General features: G+C 53.4%; 3 protein-coding genes across 15 annotated transcripts in view; 2 read left to right on the forward strand and 1 right to left on the reverse strand.

Moving 5' to 3' along the window:
* Positions 1 to 10,425, forward strand: part of RAPGEF1 (Rap guanine nucleotide exchange factor 1) — an 87,242-nt gene extending 76,817 nt beyond the window's left edge. For all 12 annotated transcript variants that reach the window (XM_038188120.2, XM_027471085.3, XM_027471084.3 and 9 more), the window contains 10 exons: positions 1,803 to 1,887; positions 3,183 to 3,275; positions 3,655 to 3,840; positions 3,999 to 4,083; positions 4,299 to 4,393; positions 4,868 to 4,946; positions 5,090 to 5,191; positions 5,617 to 5,714; positions 6,772 to 6,900; positions 7,365 to 10,425. In XM_038188120.2, coding sequence (XP_038044048.1) covers positions 1,803 to 1,887; positions 3,183 to 3,275; positions 3,655 to 3,840; positions 3,999 to 4,083; positions 4,299 to 4,393; positions 4,868 to 4,946; positions 5,090 to 5,191; positions 5,617 to 5,714; positions 6,772 to 6,900; positions 7,365 to 7,515 — 1,103 coding nt within the window. In that variant the 3' untranslated portion in view covers positions 7,516 to 10,425. The remainder of the gene's footprint in view (positions 1 to 1,802; positions 1,888 to 3,182; positions 3,276 to 3,654; positions 3,841 to 3,998; positions 4,084 to 4,298; positions 4,394 to 4,867; positions 4,947 to 5,089; positions 5,192 to 5,616; positions 5,715 to 6,771; positions 6,901 to 7,364) is intronic.
* Positions 10,426 to 11,201: 776 nt separating this feature from the next.
* PRRT1B (proline rich transmembrane protein 1B) lies at positions 11,202 to 12,745 on the reverse strand. Its single transcript, XM_038188130.2, has 3 exons — positions 12,352 to 12,745; positions 12,116 to 12,250; positions 11,202 to 12,022 (listed from the first exon to the last, which is right to left on the reverse strand). Exons 1-3 carry the CDS (start codon positions 12,571 to 12,573, stop codon positions 11,876 to 11,878), a joined length of 504 nt encoding a protein of 167 aa, XP_038044058.1. The 5' UTR covers positions 12,574 to 12,745; the 3' UTR covers positions 11,202 to 11,875.
* On the forward strand, positions 12,018 to 18,241 carry UCK1 (uridine-cytidine kinase 1). 2 transcript variants are annotated; one of them, XM_072025238.1, is made up of 7 exons: positions 12,018 to 12,190; positions 13,077 to 13,236; positions 14,118 to 14,214; positions 14,336 to 14,478; positions 14,580 to 14,674; positions 15,667 to 15,715; positions 16,127 to 18,241. In XM_072025238.1, the coding sequence occupies exons 2-7, from the start codon at positions 13,098 to 13,100 to the stop codon at positions 16,312 to 16,314; spliced, it is 711 nt and encodes a 236-aa protein (XP_071881339.1). In that variant the 5' UTR covers positions 12,018 to 12,190; positions 13,077 to 13,097; the 3' UTR covers positions 16,315 to 18,241. The 2 variants fall into 2 exon arrangements, with proteins under 2 accessions (XP_071881339.1, XP_038044057.1); XM_038188129.2 differs by lacking the exon at positions 12,018 to 12,190 and adding an exon at positions 12,838 to 12,999.
* The last annotated feature ends 916 nt before the right edge of the window (positions 18,242 to 19,157 follow it).

A 19,157-nucleotide genomic window follows, 5' to 3' on the forward strand; every position in this document is an offset into this window, starting at 1 on the left:
AGTGAGGCGAAAGCTCTGGAGAACCTCTCAAGACTGGGGAAAACCAGAGCAGGATTTTAAATACACAGCAGCACGGCCAGGGAGAGCGGATGGGCGGAGGGGGATCTGCGTGCTGCGTGTCTCAGAATAGTCACAGAGCTTAGCCTGACACCCTGTGCCAAGCCGCTGCTCTGAATGGAGCACGGAGGAATTTGTGCTATGCTAACCCAGTGTTTGGGTGACTGCGAGGGTTAATGAATTAAGCTTACAATGAGAAGAATTCAGGGCTTGTAAATCAATCAGCCAAACGGCACAGAGGGGTATAGTTAAGAGGCTTTCCTTTAAAGATGAATTTCTTGGCAGCTTCGAGTGCCAGAGCAGACCAGCTGTATTACCTCACATCGCCTTTTGGGCAGATGGGAACCCAGAATAAACGTAACTCCACGCCCTGCTGCATGATGCTTCTTGTCCTTCTGACTTCTCTAAAGGAGCTAAATGGAATAAGGGATAAAAGGAGAACTTGGGATCTTTACGAGCAAAACCCACGGTCAGTTAAGTGCTCGCAGCCGCGTGCGCTTGCCTCCAGTGCAGGATTACAGCCGGACACAGCCTGGGGCTCACCCCAACGTGACCACCCAGCCTTTAGAGCTGTCCTTAGCCAGGAGCCAGCAGTGCTCTGTGATTTAGGAGCAGGAGGAAGAAGCGTCTCCACGAGGCTGCTGCCAAGAGAAACACCGCAGGTAGAGGAGAGGCACGGCTCTCACACCGATCCCTGCTGCTTCCCACCCTCCCCGCACAAAGGGCTGGTGTTACGGCACAGGGTGTGGGGCGCTCCTCGTCCTGCCCGCAGCCAGCTCTGCGTGTAGGGCCAGGCCCGAGCAGGCACAGCAGGAGCTTTTTCTCCCCTCGGTGCTAACCAGCCTCTGCCAGCAGTTGCAGCGGGCCAGGCAAGGGCAGCGTGCTATCCTGCTGCAGATGCTGACTGCAGCACCGAGAGGTTTAATATTGGGGCTATAAAACTCCCACTTTGACCACTGCTGCCCACGGTGGCCAAGCCTTGCCTAGGCTGTGAGCGTGCTGCAGTCCTGGCCTGAAATCTTTCCCGTTTGGAGTTCCTGCTTTTTCAGATGCCGTCCTCTGTACCAGCAGCCAAAGCTTTGTGGTTCTGGGGCCTGTAGCACTGCTGCAGATCAATAAATAAGTCGGCAGTGTGCACTGTGTCGGTGTTTGTGCCATGGCAGGTCATGGTCAGTTTTTGCAGTGCAATTTATTCTTTTGGCTGAAAATAATTTATATTTACACTCTCCTGGGGCAGGTTTCCTGGAACACAGAGGATCTGCAGCACCATATCATCATATCAAAACACGTAACATATCAAAACATAAAAAAATCTGATCATGAGGGAAACAACCACATTCATTTGCAGGGCTCTCTGCTGCCTGAGCAATAAGGGCACCCGCCTCTCATCTTTAAATTATCCCCAGCATTGTCAGCACATTTTAATTTGCCCTGTTATTAAAAGCTCCTGTCCCACGAGCAGGTGTTTTCCACCAGCCCCTTTGGTGGTCACACAAGCTAGGAAGCAAATGGGAGCGCTGCAGATGGGAGCCAGGCCAGGGGGAACGGGGCAGTGTCACTTCTGCTCTTGTGCCGTAGGGTCCATCTGCTGGTAGGAAACAACAGCACAGCTTCTCTGTGAAGTGAATTCTGCTCAAAACGTGCCCGTGTCTGTGTCCTCTTTCTGCAAGGCTGGATTCAACCTCATATGAAGCTTACTTTCCTGAAAGCACGTTTGACTGAGGCTTCCTTGTCTCTCTCCGCAGATCTGGTGCTGTACTGTGAAGCCTTTCTGACTACGTACAGGACATTCATTACCCCTGAAGAGCTCATCAAGAAGCTGCAGTACAGATATCCTTTTGCATGAAAGGCAGCTTGCCCCAGGGACCGTGGCTGAGCAGCATGAGCATCATGGAGGGAGCTGGTGACAAGTTTGGAGGATGCGGTCAGGAATGTGCTTGCCCTGCACCCCCTCCACATCTGCAGCCTGCAGGTGGGAGATGCTGCAGGGCACATCCATGTGGGGTGGAGCACTGGATCTGAGTGTAGTCACCAGGGGACCCTGGCAGGGGAGAAGAGCAGTTCAGATTTTCCATACGGAACTGGGGAAGAGCTCTTTTGTTTGGGACATCTTGTTTGTAGAATGGGAATCGTGTGTTCTGCCTTCCAGACAGGCAGTGGGGCAGCTGTAGGTTAACACTGCCAAGACACCTTTTCCCTCTTCCTACAAGAAATACAGCACAGGAGACACTGTCCTCTTAGCACCCCAGCTCTGAGCTGAGCTTGTAAGTGCTGACAAGGCCGGGGCTCGTACATGGCAGCGTGAACATTCGTGTTTCTGGCAGGGCATGGGGAAGGCTTCTTGCTGAGCCCCCTGCCTGTGGTTCCTTCCCCTTGGCTCTGTCCTCGTGGCTCCCTTTGCCGTCAGCTGCGTGGCTCAGTGGCTCGGTTCAGGCAGTGCAAAGACCTCGTGGGCTTTGCTCCTGTACGCCCAGGTCAAAGGGAGCCTGACGTCAGCCTGTCCTAAGGCACAGCTCATCACTGCCATCTGCAGCAGAGCCACTGCTCCCCTGGCTCCTGCTGGGATCGGTGGATCCTGCCAAGGACGCAGCAAAATCTCACTGGAGAGCAGGTGTCAGTGAAAATACTGGCTGGGTCATTCCTGCAGGCCCTTCTTGGTATTTGTCTTACTGGCACCCTGTTTCTCTATGCCTTTGTGCACCTGGTGGAAGCTCTTCCAACCTCTGCTGTCTCCCTCGTGGCTCTTCCCCTCTCAGAAAACTGGGCGATGAGAGAGGCAGAGGAGACATCTGAGAGCTGATATCAGACCAGATGTCTCGGACCAGTGGGGGAGATGACAGCGTAGCAGTGCTGCTCATTAAATTCCACCTTAGAGATTAGAGCCTGAGGGTACACCTGCTCTGCCAGCATCAGTCCTGCGAGGCCCAAGTACCTCCTCACATCCCTGCTACCTGCAGCTGGGGGCAGATTAATACCGTGCTAATTAGGGCCAGATTGGTGGCCCTTATCTCCTAGAAACCGAACACCAATTTCGGTCAAGACCGAACAGTTTCTGTTCTGATGTTCCTCAAGGCTGTTCATTGTGCTCTGACTGCCGTAAGTTGATTCTTTAATTTGCAACCCACATATGAGAAGTTCTGCCACTTCCCAGACACGTTCAAGAAGCGAGTCAGTAAGAACACCTTCTTCGTGCTGGTGAGAGTGGTGGATGAGCTGTGGTGAGTTGCCTTCTTTGTTTTGGGGTGGGAAATGGATGGTCAGTAGCCAGATAGAAGCCTACCAGTTAAAAAAATATCTCTGTGTGTATGTGTGTGGTTTAAACCCTATAGATGATGACAGCTGAAATCCCCTACCCTGACCAACAAGATACCTGTAGTATACCCAGGGAACCTTCTTGTTGGGTGTGTCCTGTCTGGGTCAAGGATTTTAAAATAACCCTTGAAAGGGGAATCTCCAAGAAAGGAAGAGCTGGGAAGGGGAGGAATTTCGGTCACTCAGTTCTGCTTGTGGGAAGGAACAAGGAGACTCTGCACAGACACAAATTCTCTAGCTCGGAGCTGTAGCACTGATGCCTTCCATTGGTTTTCCATCTTTCAGCTTGGTGGAGCTGACAGAGGAAATTCTCAAGCTGCTGATGGACCTGGTGTTCCGGCTGGTCTGCAACGGGGAGCTGAGCCTTGCCAGAGTGTTACGCAAAAATATCCTCGATAAAGTAGATCAGAAGAAAATGCTAAGGTTTGCCAATTCCACCAAACCTCTTGCAGCCCGTGGGGTAGCAGCCAGGTGAGGAAGCGTGCACATAACCATATTTTGGTTCTGTTTGCGAGACGAGGTGTCCCTTCGTTGTGGACACAACGTTTATTCTCAGTCCAAAACATAAGAAAGGGAAGAAATCAGATCGCATTTTCTTACCCTTTATTTTTCATCCTTCTCTCCTACAGGCCGGGGACCCTGCATGATTTCCACAGTCACGAGATAGCTGAGCAACTGACCCTGCTAGACGCTGAACTCTTCTATAAAATCGAGGTACGGAGATAAGGATGGGGTGAGGGCAGAGGGAGGGATTTGAACACAATCTCTGCAATCTCTGGTATTCCCAGCACACCTGCTGCATTGTAGGAGACAGCTGAACTCGTGTCAGCAAAAGACTGCGAGCGGAGGCTGTGACTGGGAATCTTAAGGCAGAAATCCCGTGCTAATGCATGGTATTCTCCCACCCCTCTCTTCTTCTTCCTTGGCAGATACCAGAAGTTTTGCTTTGGGCGAAAGAGCAAAATGAAGAGAAGAGCCCCAACCTGACACAGTTCACAGAGCACTTTAATAACATGTCCTACTGGTAAGGAGCTCAGGGCAACCAAGGCATGAACTGTGCTTAGCGTCCAGTGTCCTAGAGTTCAAGACAATGCTTGCAGAGTTGGGTTCCCTTAAGTATACACATACATGTTTTTGGCCAGGAACTAGATGCCAGGCTCTCGGAGACCCCAGAGCACAAGAGAAACAAGATCATGAGGGTTTTGGAAGGCCCTGTAACTTGAAGGAATTACTGATAGTATTGAGCTCTTCAAACAAACTTTCCCCTTGCAAATGAATGCAGTCTGTGAAGGGTTATTGTTCTCATCCTTGGAATTATTCTGTCTTTGTTGTGAATTAGAGTGCTCCATTTAAGTTGGAGATACCATGACCTTTTTAATATTGTTGGTCCTTCCTCATTAGCTACTGGTTTTGTAAATGAAACAGCAAGAAATCTGAGATCTGCTGAAATAGGTTTATCTTTCTGTTTGTTTTTTTTTTTTTCTGTCTGATTTTCCAGGGTCCGTTCAATAATAATGTTACAAGAGAAAGCCCAAGACCGAGAGAGGCTGCTCCTTAAATTTATAAAGATTATGAAGGTACCAGCTTGTTTCTTGCTATGCATCACACACGCTGTTCATTAAAGGAACAGGCGAGTGGGACATGACAGTTGGTAGAGCTGTTTGATGCTCCAAGCCTTTCCAGATTTCTGGAGTAACTGGTATGTTCTCCTTCTTCACAGCACTTACGAAAGCTGAATAATTTTAATTCCTATCTGGCAATTCTGTCTGCACTGGATTCTGCACCCATCCGAAGGCTGGAGTGGCAGAAACAAACCTCAGAGGTGAGGAGCAGCACGGGCTCTCTTCTTTGGGGGAAAAAAAGCTAACTGTGGTCACAGTGTGAAACAGCTGGGTGGGTTTTAAGAGCTCAGGGACATCCCAGGATGGAGAGACAGTGGATGAATGCTCTCCAGTGGGAAGAGACTAGGAAATTGTCACATAACCCAAATATTCTGTGCTGGCAGCCTGTAGTGCTGCTGGGCTTCCTGACAGCTGCCAAAGTGCCAGTGCTGTCACAGGCTGCGAGAACACAAATTCGAGTGCTTCCTCCCTGCAAATGGAAGGCTTGGTGAAGCTGCAGGCAACGAAGTTGTGTGTGTGCACTGCAAGGGGCAGGCTGAGCAGATCCACCCGAGGTGTTAACGCCCTGGGGGAGAGGTTACAAGGATGGGTTTGCGGCAGTGACCGGGGCTTTGTGTTCTGCTAGGGCCTGGCTGAGTACTGTACGCTGATCGACAGCTCCTCGTCCTTCCGAGCCTACCGAGCAGCTCTGGCTGATGTGGAGCCTCCCTGCATACCTTACCTGTGAGTTGGTCGTTCCTTTCCTCTGCTCTTCTGCACGCTCAAGTGGTTCCTTCAACAATTTCTCAGCAGCTTCTGCTCAGCTCAGCACTCCTCTTTGCCCTACATGTAAAACAACCCATCAGTGTGCCACGTCAGACCCCTATGCCTGCTCTGAGCAAGGTGTCCCCTAGCAGGGAAGAGTGGGGTGACATCCCTTGGCACGGCTCCTCCTCCTCCTCCACCCCCTGACACTGCGTTCCTGGTACAGGATGGCTGGATTTCTCCAGCCAGTCACCACCAAACATCTCATTCCCTTTTGTAACCATCAAAAAAAGCTCAGACCACCTGCTGCTGTTTCAGGTGCTTCACTCCGTGTCTCAGCTTTCTTTTTGTAAAGGTGATTTGGCTGTGGCAAAGGAAAGACCGAGTGGCTGGATCTTTAGGTGACACCTTTCAACTATAGTTCTTGGGGCTTGTGCACTGTGCAATAAATATTCCAGTTAGGAGAAATGGATCCCACAGCTTCAAGCTGCTTCGTGCTCCTCTGCAACTGCTCTGATTCTGATGACTTAAGAACTGATAAAATAGGAAGCTTCCTTGTCAAACACAGGCTGCTTCGTCGTGTTTCTAGATGAAGGCTTGAAGCCCTTGCCCTTCTCCGTAAGGGCCCTCTGATCTAGAGCTCAGATTTGCTCCGTGTTTATGCCAGTAAAATTTCTAGTCTTGCTTTCTTCCATCATAAAAGTCCTGTAGGAAGATGCTGTGCACATACACAGCTTCTCTCTGTCTGGGGACCCTGGGAGGGATGCAGAGGAGCCGGGGAGGCAGAGGGAGGAGGGAGCACAGACCCTCTTGCTCTCAGCTCTGCGTGTGATGAAAGGTTCTTAGCACCTGAACACCTTCATGTCTGCTGCTGGGAAGACTTTTCCCTCTAGTTTAGAATTGCAATGCTGCCGGCAGCAGCAGGAGGAGGTAGTCAGATGTGGCGCTGCCTGTGGCCAGCTCTCCTGCCCGTGTGTGACAAACACCTCGACTTGTTTGCCTAATCCCTGGCCTGCTGCCCCTTTCTCTCTTTCAGAGGCCTGATTCTGCAGGACCTGACCTTTGTTCATCTGGGAAACCCAGATTACATTGACAGCAAAGTCAACTTCTCTAAGCGCTGGCAGCAGTTTAACATCCTGGACAGCATGAGGTGCTTCCAGCAAGTGTAAGTGCAGTGGGGGGAGCCGGGGGCACTGCTGGGGGTGGAGGCATCGTGATAGAGAAGAAGGGAGACTGGCTCTGGTCGTGGTCTCCTTCCTTCTCCAGGTTAGATAAGGCTACAAAGGTGTGGTGGCATTTTTCTTGGAGTCCCAGCGTAGCAGCATAGTTCCTGCTCTCCCTTTTCACACGACAGTTCCAGCTCCAGGCTGTGCCGTGGCTGGTTCTTCTCCGGGTTGTGAAGGGTTTTCCTAAAGGGCATCTCACAGCAGATCCAACTGCCAGCTTCAGTGCTGGGGGGTCTTCATCCCCACTTCAGCAGCGAGCGTGATGGTTTTTCCCTTCTCAGTGGGCTCAGGCCATGCAGAGCGCGGTGCTGGGTCTGTGCTGGAGCCGGGTGGGGGTGGCTCCGGGCTGGGGAGGTCCCCGGCAGCCCCGTGGTTGACTGCAGCCTCTCTCCGTGTCCCGCAGACATTACGACATCAAAAGGAACGACGACATCGTGTCCTTCTTCAACGACTTCAGCGACCACCTGGCGGAAGAGGCCCTGTGGGAACTGTCCCTCAAAATCAAACCTCGGAACATCACGAGGCGGAAAACGGACCGGGAGGAGAAAACCTAGGAGGAGGGGGAGCTGTGCGAGCGAGGAGAATTGCTCGGCAGATGCGCAGAGGGCAGCTATGAGACTGGAGTTCAGTATTTGTACCTGTTACTGGGTGACGCACCCTCCCTCCCGGCTGGCAGCGATCGCTGGGCGTGCGAGCGTCGGGCCGCTGAGGGCAGAGATCAGCCAGCGCTCGCTGCACTCGCCTTCCTCCTCCTCCCGTCCCTCTGTGCCATCAAGCAGCTTTAACCCCGAGGAGAGAGCTCCGTGGAAGGAGGGTCCCAGGCAAAGCGTGTTACAGGTGGTGTTGGGAGAGAGCCGGGCTTTTGGTTTCGTCCGTGGAGGAATCGGCGAGAGCTTGGCGCCCACGGGCCGGTCGCGGCAGCGCAAGCAGCTGTGGCAGGAGAGGTTTTTGAGTCTCGCCCACGCCGCCACCTCGCAACGTGTTTGTCCCTAGGAGCCGAGGATGGAAGAGCCTCCGCTGTCTGCCAGGGGAGCTCTGCTTTCGGAGAGCTTGCTTTTGTTTACAGGGGTCTTCGGTTTACCCCAGATCTCTCTCGCCTCCTTTCTGGGAGGAAGGCACCGGTTGTAGATACAGAAGAGGCACTGAAAACGTGGGCAGGGACCCGCCGTCTCCAGTCATCGTACCCCCCCCCTCCTCCTCTTAGATCTCGTTATTTAAACGGTCATCCCTCCGAACCCTGAACCAGAGACTTCCCGAGGTACTGCGGTCCCCCCGTCCGTGGACCCGTATCAGTTAGTGATGGTACTAGCTTTTGCACAGTAAGTTCTGTAGTATACGACTGTAAATATTAGTGTGTAGAATCCAGTGAGGAATTTTTTTTTTTTTGATGCATGTCCGAAAAACCCGTGGGTTTATAGGAAAAGGCAAGAAAAAGTGCAAAACATTATGTATAAAACTCCCACCCCATGACAACGGCGTTCAAGTACTGGAAGGAAGGAGGCTCGGGGCCGGCTGATGGGGCTGGAGGAGTTGGGGTCCCCTCTGGGGTGGTGACAGCCAGCAGGGACGGAGCCCAGCCCGCTGGCCCCACCGCCTCGCTCCTCTCCTTTCCTCTCCTGTCGTTGCCAATTTTTTTCTTGGGGCTTTCCCCTCCCGGATAGCCCCGGTGCTGAGCTCCCTGCCCCATGCTCTGGAAACAGCCCCAGCCAGGCCCTGTCCCCAGCCCTGCCCGGCACAGGAGAGGGGTGAGCACTGCCCGCCCAGCGTGACCCGTCTGTCTGTCTGTCCGTCTGTCCGGTGTGCCTTATTCAGCCCCTCCCTGTCCCCTCCTGTCCCCTCCGTCCCCTCTCCCAGGGTGTCCTTGCCAGTGCAGCCCCAGCTGGGCCCTTTCCCCTCCCTCCTTTCTGTCCTCATTCAGTTGTTTACAGGGTGGGTCGTGGTTTTGAGCATATGCTGTAGATTTTATCAGCCTTGCAAGGCCTTTTTCAGACCCATGGCACATGGTCACAGGTTTTTAAGCCTTCGTCCCACAAAATCCTGCAGTTTTAGAGCAGTGGCTCGTACAGGATGTTTTGCAGAGCATCCTTGATTTGTTTCTCAATAGCAGGTCAATGTTTGCTAAGCCTCTGTTTATTCTGGGTGAATCAGAGGTGCGAGCACTTCCTTCTACAGATTGCAAAGCCTTTGCGGCTCCCTGGACGTGTTGGCTCCAGCTGCCAGCCTGCAGCAGGGCGCGCCGGTGGCGTTACCCCATCCTCAGGACTGTGTCCAGCTCGATCATGTCCCAGAAGCTGCAGGCAGCGGGCTCCCAGCACCTCGCCCCACGCTGCCCAAGCTGCTGCAGTGGCCTCCAAGACGCCCGTGGTGGGATCCAAACCGAGACACCTGCATTGACAGCGGCAGCCCCGTGAGAGCAAGACACGGCGCGGTGAAGCACCACGTCCAGTTCGTGCGTCCGCATCGGCTTTGCAGTCTGGTTTTGAGAGCAAAGCAAAATTCTCGAGCGTTTCTCCCGCCCTCCCCTTCGTGCCCTCGCAGTCCCCAGAGCAGGAGGAGCAGGGCTCTCGCTGTGCCAAACACGACACCTGAGTCAGAACACTTCAAAAGCTTTTTATTTTGTTTTATGGCACTACCAGCCCTGGAGCTGCACGCCACGTCTGGTCAAGGCTTTGCAACCCCTGAAGGCTTCACAGCCTTGGAAGCAGGAAGTAGTACTTTGGTTTTGCTTTGTAAATAAGATTTAAAAAAAAAACAACCTGATGAGACTGTGAAAAGGCAAAATCCAATCTCTGGCTGGCACAGGGCTCTGCTGGCTCTGAACACGTCACTACCACCGCTGTGTGCTGTAGCATAGGCTGTTCCTAGGAGTATCGTGTGTGGTGATAGCACTAAAACACACCCCATCAGTTCAGTTCCCCGCGTGCCGAGGCACAGCGTGGCGTGGGCTCGATGCCCCTGCTGCCAAGGGAGCTGCTCCCCTTCCCCTGGCCGTGTGTGAGCTGCTTTCAGTTCTCCCCCTGCGTGCGGAGCCCAGAGCCCCCCGCTCCCAGCCAGCCCCCGGCAGCAGGGGCTCGGCTCACGGCGTGGGGCCGGGAGGCACGAGACGGGCACGGCCGCAGCTGCTTGGCCAGCGAAAAGTGCCGAGCGTGGCCACGGCTGGTGCAGCTGCGAGCCCCTCACCTCCCTCGGGGGGCAGCGGGGGTCTCGGGCTCCTCGCTGGGCAGGGAGGGGGAGAAGCGGTGCCCAGCGCCCTGCGCTGCCCCCAGCCTCTCCCCCCACCCCCAGCTGTTGGGCTGTATTATAGATTTCCCACTAACCCGGTCCTGATGGTGGCATCTTCCCGCAGACATTTCAAACCTGTAACTTTTATATTAAAGACAAATAAACACCAGTAACGAACCCGCCTAACGATCCTGTTTACAGTGCATGCAGCAGTCTGTGGATTAAAGTGACAATCAAATCCGCTTCTTGAGCTGGTGTGGCCTCATGTTTTCTCATGTCCCTCCCAGGTTTTCCCCTGCTGTTGGCCCTTTTTGCTTTTAAGTTTCCCCTGTCAATAACTTCCTTACCTCCCAGCAAGCTCCTGTTACCCCAGTAAAAGCCCCTGGCACAGCCCAGGGACCTCGGGGGGACGTCTGGCTCCCTCTGGGCACCGATGTGCCCGCTGTTGGGGCCAGGGGGCTCCTTTCCCCGCAACGCGTGGCACAGCCCCACCAGCACAGCGGCCTCGCGCCGACTGCCCATGGCTATAAATAATCCCTGCGGCTGCCTGGGCGGCCCCCACACAGGCTCCCGCGCTATTTCAGACCTGGACGGGGTTCAAAATTCCTCTGGAAATAATCGGCATCCGCTGGCTTGGGAGGAGGATGCCCAGACACCAAGCGAGCCCGCAACGCCGGCTCCTCACAGCGGTCCCAGCTGCACCTGCGGGGGCTGCAGGCTGCGTGCCCCCGGCCAGGTTTTGGGGCCCCCATTCCCAGCAGCATCACACCACGACCCCAAATTCTCCAGCTTGGGAGCTGCTGCGCTCGCTCCCAGCCCAGGTGGCCCCCCAGGAACGGTGGTGGTGGTCTGGGGGCTCCTGCTCTGAGCAGCTCCTGGCAGCCTCCCCCCTGCCTGGCTCAGGGAGTGGCTGCTTCTGGGGGAAATCCCAGGTTGGGCGCTCACAGGAGGGTTTGTGCTAAATTTTGTGGACAAAAGCCACGGTGAAGGGTCCGTGGTGTGCACAGAAAACAGAAGCTCTGGCTGTGCCTGTATTTTATTTAAAACTGGAAGCAGCAAAAAGGAAACAGCATAGTTATGTGTGCAGAATGATCATTAAAGCTAAAATACCTATTTTTATATTTTCTCACATTATTAATTACTGGGAGGGGGAAGGTGCACTTGGACGCCCAGAGCAGCAGCTGCCTGTGCAGAGCAGTCGCACGCTTTGGCCTTTCGTTAACTTCTTGGCCATTTACTCCATTTCCAGCCCCAAACCTGCGAGGTGCTCCCCCTGCCAAGCAGCCAGCATGCCTCCTGCTGCATCCCTGAGCTCCACTGCCGGGTATTTTGCTCCTCCAAGGGACAGTCCCGGCAGCTGGACTAAATAACCTGCTGCAGAACCAGATCCTGCGGTGCAGCGGGGCCAGAGCAGCTCCTCGCCAGCTCAGGCAGGGCTCGGCGCCAGCATTGCCTTGCTCCGCGTCCGTCCTGCCTGGGCTGTGGCTCCTGGGCAGCCAGCGAGCTCCTGTGCTACCTCAGCAGGGCGATTCCTGATGGTGCCAGGTTCTCACCTTCCTCCCGGTGCTCACCCTCCTCCCGCAGCAGCCCCAGCAATGCCACACGGGCACCGCGGCCGCTCTGCCCACCCGGAGCCCCCCAGGCTGCAAGGAGCCCCCCGCACGCTCCGTGCCGCTGGGGCTCGGGGCCCTGTCATAGGTAGAGGGCCACCAGGACGTAGATGACCCAGCTGAAGGAGGCGAAGAGGCCGAAGAGCAGGCTGAAGAGCACCAGCGACTGAGCCTTCTTGGACGCCGCCTTGGCCTGGGCCAGGTCCCCGCGGCTCAGCGCGGCGCGGGTCTGGCACAGGGGGGAGAAGGAAGCGAGGGGTCAGCGGAGCCCTGGCAGGGATGAAGGACGGGTTTGGGGTGAGCCACCCCACACCACCCTTACCTCGTGGGAGTAGACGAGCGCCACGACGCCGGTCAGGAGGCAGCAGAAGACGGTCACCAGCACCGACTCCACCAGGTAGTCCTTGGGCGGCCGCTGGCTGGAAGCAGGAGGCACGGGGCCGGGGCGCAGCTCGAACTGGAAGGCAAAATGGGGGGCGTCAAGGGAGGGTGGGGGGGCACCCACCGGGCTCGGACCCCCCTCGGGGGGTTGGGGGGGGCCGGGACCCGGCCACGTACGGGGCTGAAGGGCGGGGGAGCGCCGGGCTGCGGGCAGGGCTGGAAGGCGCTGGAGGGCGGCGGGGCGAAGGGCGGGCAGAGCAGGTGGGCGCTGCGGGGGTCGGGCGGCGAGTAGGGCGGCGGCTCCCCCTCCAGGGGACCACCAGCACCGAGCACCGCCACAGCCACCACCCGCGGGCCCCGCTCCGCTCCCTCAGGGACCCCGGCCCCGGCCGCCTCCATGCGGGGGGCGCTGAGGGGGCACCGCGGGCGGCCCCGGGCCCGCACCTGGAGGCAGCCGGGGCCCGCCCCGCGATGGGGCCCCGCCGGCGTTAATCATTGACCGGGCTGGGAGCGAGCACGGGGCTGGCAGCGGGGCCGCCCCCCCCCCGTGGGCTGCCCCGCGCCCCCCTCCTGCTGCCCCCTTTGGGGCCGTGCACGCGCCTCCCCCCCCAGTTCCCCCCCACACACCCTCCGCGGACTACATCTCCCGGCGTGCCCCACGCCCCGTGTCCCCCCCCCCTTCCCTCCTTGTCCCCCCCCCTCCCCGTGATGGCGTCCGCCGGTGGCGGCCCCGGCTCTGGGCCCTGTGGTGGCAGCGCGGAGCCGGAGCGGCCGCAGCCGAGGCCGTTCCTCATCGGCGTCAGCGGCGGCACCGCCAGCGGCAAGGTGAGAGCCGGGGGGTGTTGGGGGGGGGGGTTATGGAGGCTCCCCTCAGCCCCCCAGCCTCAAGCCGCCCGTCTCAGTCCACAGTGTGCGAGAAGATCATGGAGCTGCTGGGGCAGAACGAGGTGGAGCAGCGGCAGCGCCAGGTGGTGATCCTCAGCCAGGACCGCTTCTACAAGGCGCTGAGCGCCGAGCAGAAGGCCAAGGCGCTCAAGGGGCAGTACAACTTCGACCACCCCGGTGAGCTCTGTTGTGGGGTCCGGGGGGGGTTTTGGGGTGGGTCAGGGGCGTTTGGGGGTCGGGGTTGTGTTGTAAGCGCAGCCCCGCCGCCTCCTCCCTGCCCCTGAGCATCGGTTCCCAAAGGGAGTGGGGTGGCTGGGGGTCAGTGAGGAGTGCTGGAGGGGTGGGAGGGCACAGAAGGGGCTTTTCCCTCCCCAAAACATGGGTTTGTGTTTCCAGTGTCCCTGCCAGTCTCATGAAACCTTGGAGGTTGCTGCAGGCAGTGCCTGCCCCATGCACGGAGCGATGTCAGGGAGGTGGAGGGCACCCAGGCCTGCTCGGTGCTCTCACCGCCTCGTCTGTGGCTGTGGAAAGGCTCTGTAATAAACCACAGCGACTCCCAAATTCTTTCCTGGTATTTCTCGTCCACATAAAGAACTGCTCTCCTTGCTCTGGGGCACACTGCTAATTGCAAGTGAAACGATGATCTGCCCTTGGCTGAAGTTTAGTGCCTGCTAGAAAGAGGGTGGATAACGCTGGAAAAGTGTTACAAATGTCTGAGGTTTTGTAAACAATTTTCAGCTAACAGGGGTGCACAAAATCATGCAATTACCAAGTAAAACTGCACAATTAGCAACTTTACATTTGGATTTTTAAACTAATTGTATTGTTGTTCCTTAAGAACAGCAAATTCTCTCTTCCTCATTTCTGAAACCAAATACAACGATTGTAATTTGGGTGGGGGTGTCAGCCTGCTGCTGGTAGGGCAGAATAAGCCGTGAGTTCCTTTTTTCCTAGTGTGACTGGACAGCGCGCTTTTCCTACAGGTCTAGGGAATCTGAGCAGAGCACTTGATATAGCTGCATCTGAAGTTCTTCCTCTTTTAAACCTTCCTCTTGCAGATGCTTTTGATAATGATTTGATGCACACAACCCTGAAAAATATTGTGGAGGGGAAGACAGTCGAGGTACCCACCTACGACTTCGTGACCCATTCTAGGTAGGTGCCAGTTCTGTGTACTCTGGCTGGTGTTGGTATCCCCAGGCACGGCGGGGACAGACTGCTCCGTGTGGTGCAGGCCCCACGTAACAGCGTGCTCTGGGTATTTCTTTCACGGCAGGCTGGCGGAGACGACTGTGGTTTATCCTGCTGACGTCGTTCTCTTTGAGGGGATCCTGGTTTTCTACAACCAAGACATTCGGGACATGTTCCATCTCCGACTCTTTGTGGACACCGATTCCGATGTCAGGCTGTCCCGCAGAGGTACTGCACTGCTGTCAGTGTTCTGCTGGTGTTCCTCATCCCTCCATGTGCATGTGGCAAAACTCATGTGTTGTTGTTTTTTTTTAATTTTCCTGCTGTAGTTCTGCGAGATATGAAACGGGGGAGGGACCTTGAGCAGATCCTCACCCAGTACACCACGTTCGTCAAACCTGCCTTCGAGGAGTTCTGTTTACCGGTACTGAATGTCTCACTAACCTGTCTGTGATTTCTGTGATTTGTGATTTCTGGGTCGCCTGTGGATTGGCTGCACTGTAGATGCAGCAGCTGTTGCAACACCTTTTGATATTTGCATTTCATGAATGATTTCTATGCTTTGCCCTTTGCCTCATCTATGTCCCTTCTTGTAAGCACCACGGAAATCTCTGGCACCCATGTATGTTTTATTACTGCTTGCCACAACAGCTACTGTAGCATAGGGCCCTTCGACTGGGAAAACTCCCTCTCTGCGTTTATTCTTAAGTCTTGCAGAAAGAAAGAAGAGATGGGTCTTGCATTGTGTGGTGTAACAGGCAGACTTTATAATTCTATAATGGTCCGCCTCTGATTTTCTCCACTGTTCCCTGTTGAGAGTCTGCTGGCCGATTTAGGTGCTCACAGAACCAAATTGATTTGTAAAAACCCTTTGAGGGCAAAATCCTGTATGTGGATAAAGTAAGATGGGAAAGAGTAGCTCAGGGGTTTGTAGAAGTACTCATTAGGAATGCAGCCTTTTTGTAAGTAGGAAAAAAATTGCAAAGCAGGGGCCACGTGGATGGTAAAAATCAATGAAATGCCATCAGAGGCAGGAAGGAATTTCACACGTGCACTGGGTACCTTTGGCTTGCAGCAGAGATTTAGCAATGGCTTGTGAAATGCTGATTAGATCCAACTCTTTACAGACTTCAGCCTTGATGTGACAGCACACTCTTCTGAAGTGTAAAAGCAAGTACCCTCCACGCTTGGCCTACTGCTTCTTCATGGTTAATAACTACAAAGATCAAGCCCCTGCCTTAAATCTGCTGTATGGTACCCAGCATAACTTCTAAATTACTGACAGAGAACTTTAACTTACAACACCAGAGCATAAAACCTCCATCTCTGCGCTCAATTTCTGGTTTTAGCAATTTCTTCTTAGAATAAAACTGCCTTTCCCCAGTAACAGTCTCCATCACCCTTGCTGTTTTGCAGACAAAGAAGTATGCAGATGTGATCATCCCCCGAGGAGTTGACAACATGGGTAAGAAGGAGTCCAGTTCTCTGCCTGATTTCTCTGGGGAGACCACGTATGGGGCTGGGGAGAGCACAGGGCACACCCCTGCCTTGTTTTCATGCTTTTAAGCATGCAGTGTTTTGCTGGTGGGGAGAGAGCTGCTCAGAGCCTGACCTGGATTACCAGCTGCTCAGGCTATGGAGGGCTGGAACCAAGTGATAAGGAATTGGAGATGCAAAACAGGACACCAGTTCTAAAGCTGATGCTGGAATTGCTGGTCCCTGCTGAGCTCTGACCTCACTGCAGAGGGTCGGCATGCCTTCAGTTAAGGGCTGGTTGTTAAAACTTGAGTTGGACGGGGCTGGATGCTCCACATTTTCTAGATAGTTCAGCCAAAAAAGCCTACATCTGTCCTGTATTTCCCATTCCTCTCTGCAGTTGCCATAAACCTCATCGTGCAGCACATTCAAGACATCCTAAATGGAGACATCTGCAAATGGCAGCGAGGGGCAATGAACGGCCACGGTCGGACCTACAAGCGCCCGTTCCCAGAGCAAGCAGAGAGCAGCAGCGTGCTGGCAGCTGGCAAGCGGTCCCACCTGGAGTCCAGCAGCCGTCCGCACTAACCAGTCACCCCGAAGGATTTGCCTCTGGTCCACACCAGCACTGAAGACAACTTTGGGAAAGAAAGACTTCAACAAAGCGGTTGGTAAAGTGCCCTTTAAATTGTCACAGCAGCAGGAGGGCTGCTGGTGCAAAACTTCTTGCGGAGAGAAGAGGAAGGAGTTGGATTACTGCCCCTCTCCCCTCACAAGTCCCTCCCCTGTCTCCCCGAGATGTCTGATCTGTTCTGTTACTCAGTGAACTGGCTGAAGGCAGTTCTGCCTGCCTTGTTACGTTTTAATTTTCAAAATGGAATCTGTTGCTGAAGCCTCACGTGAAAGGTGAATGCTACCAGGTATTTAGCAAGATACCCCCATTCCCTGATGCTGCTGGTTCTTAGCAGGGAGATCAGCTGCCTAAACAGTCTCTTTTTCCCAGACTAGATCACACCCTCTTAATCCAAACAAGCAGGTGCAGTCCTTACTCTTCTCCACCTTGCTTGGGACCTTGAGTTCTGGCACTGCTCTCCTGCTGGCCAACCTCCTTTGTAACGTGTGGGGGCAGGAAGTCACCTGTAGGGTAATCTCTCTCCCAGGATAAAACAGAGCCAGTCTGGGACAAAGGGAGACTTACAGCTCACTGAGGACAGGCCCGAGAAGTGGTGTGATTCTCATTCCTAAGTGATACCTTCAGGATAAGCTCCTGAGCCTTGCTGCGCTGTATGCAGAGGTTTCAATTTTTGTACCCTTGAATGTCAGTGAATGTATGAGCTCCAACTGGATTGAGTTGCTCATGGAAACAGAAACGGCCTTGTCAGTATTAGTGTCGTTTGGGGCATTTCTGTAGTGCTGGTTGCAGATTCTGCTGGGCGGAATCCGTCCGCTTCCAGAGCTGGGTGGTAAAATTGGCAAGGGGGAAAGCTGTGAATTGCAAGACCCTCCTTCTGATGGCACAAACAGCTGGCTGGACACGTTTCTACCATCAAGGTGACTAAACTCACAAATGTTCTGGTTTTCTAACAAAACAAACAAACAAAAAAACACCACCACCATTAACATAAACCAGACAAGAAGCTGGTAGTGTAAACACTGTCAGCCAAGTTTCTGAAGTTTACCCCAAGTAAGTGATACTGCAGCAATATAAAGTTTCTGGAAAAAAAAAAATCTGAAATGAAGGCGGGCCATTGAAAATGTCCTTGTTGTATCCTTCTCAAATCTATACGTAGAGTAATTTTAAGAATGGGTTGAGGGGAAAATGTTAGGAAAACTAATTTTTTCATATTTGATTATAGTTTTTTCTAAACCAGAGTCTGGCTGTCTTGTTTGTGGATGTGTTACTTTGGCTAATAAAGAAATGAATCAACAGTGAACAGAAGTGACCATTCTATATAAAAGTGTTATTGTGCTACATCTACTACACCAGCAGACAGGTATTAAAAGGAACACCTCTGGAACACCTCTTAGACTCAACAGTTCTTTCTCACATTGACTCAGGATTGTTGTAGTTCAGTATTGGCTGAAGCTTTAGAGAAAAAAAAAAAAATAAGAACTGCTGTCAGCATGTCCTGGTGTTGTCAATGCTGCATGTCAGTAAAGGTTGGTTAGCCAGTGAGCACCACACTTCAGCATTATAAAAATGTAATGCTCAAGAGAAGGCTATTTCCTAATGGCTACTGGGTGCTGTTTAGGTCAAAGTGACAGTTAGAGCATGAGATACTGCACTGAAGCACTAATGATTAGTACAGCTTTTAGTAGTCACTAAATCTTACTTCCAATGACAGGTGTTTGCTCATAACTTCTTCACAGGGAGAAGATCAAGGCAGCCTTGAACAGCAGTTGTTATGGCAGTAACTCTACAGTAAAAAGCACCCTGGTCTGTCTAGGGCTGATGTTCTTGGTCAGTTTTGATCTTGAGTGCAAGAGCCTGCTGCTGCAGCCAAAAAAAGAAAAACCAACGAACAACTGTGGCAACAGTACTGTCTCTCAGTGAATGCATGTCCAGTGCTATTACATATTCCCCATAAAAAGCCTCCCCAGTCCTTAATTTGCACCTTCTGCTCCGTTATGAATTCCCCTGCTGCTGCAAGTTAGGGCGTGGGCCGAGTTACCTGCACCGTTTCACCCTGAACATGTGTACACGTTAGAGCAGGTTTCCTGCATGATGAGTTTACCTTGCTCAGAGTTCTCCCTGTGAGATCTGAGGTGTAACCCTGTAGCTCAGAACTAATACCCTGCTGCTAATTAATAGCAGGCCATAGGCATTAATAAAAGGGCTGCAAGGCCTCTGGATGTATTTGGCTTTGTCTGACTTTGTGGCTTGCCCTGGAACCTTGTTTTAGCTTGTTTAGCTTTCACAGCAATTTTCTAATGCCCAATTTATCTTACTTTTGCTTAACAGTATAAAAATTATGGTCATGCCACATGATTATACATAGAGAAAATTAACATACTCTCTGCAAAATGACCTATTTATAATCTTACCTTAGTTCTTAGAGTAGAGAAATGTATCATCATGCAGCTGAGAGCAAAGGCACTGAAAGTGGGGGCACAGAATATGCTGTAGAGGAATACAGGCATGGTATGGTGCTGAAGAATGTAGCACCTATTCCTGATGATTAAAAATGTGAACTTTGGAGCTGGCAAAAACCCGGGAGTAACAAAGAGAATAGGAAAGTACCCAATACGATCAGGAGTGGCTGTTTGTAGGGACTTCTGTTGCAACAATGAATTGCAGACCAAAGTGTGTAGGTGGTGGGAAACACACAAAATGGCCCCAAGTGAACACAGAGCACAAAACCATCACCATACTCCCAGAAAAGAGGAAAACCCCTTACAATGTACTTTGCCCAGCAAAGGATCTGGGTTAC

The sequence above is a fragment of the Anas platyrhynchos genome, chromosome 18 (genome assembly GCF_047663525.1).
Source record: "Anas platyrhynchos isolate ZD024472 breed Pekin duck chromosome 18, IASCAAS_PekinDuck_T2T, whole genome shotgun sequence".
In the NCBI taxonomy this organism is placed as follows: domain Eukaryota; kingdom Metazoa; phylum Chordata; class Aves; order Anseriformes; family Anatidae; genus Anas; species Anas platyrhynchos.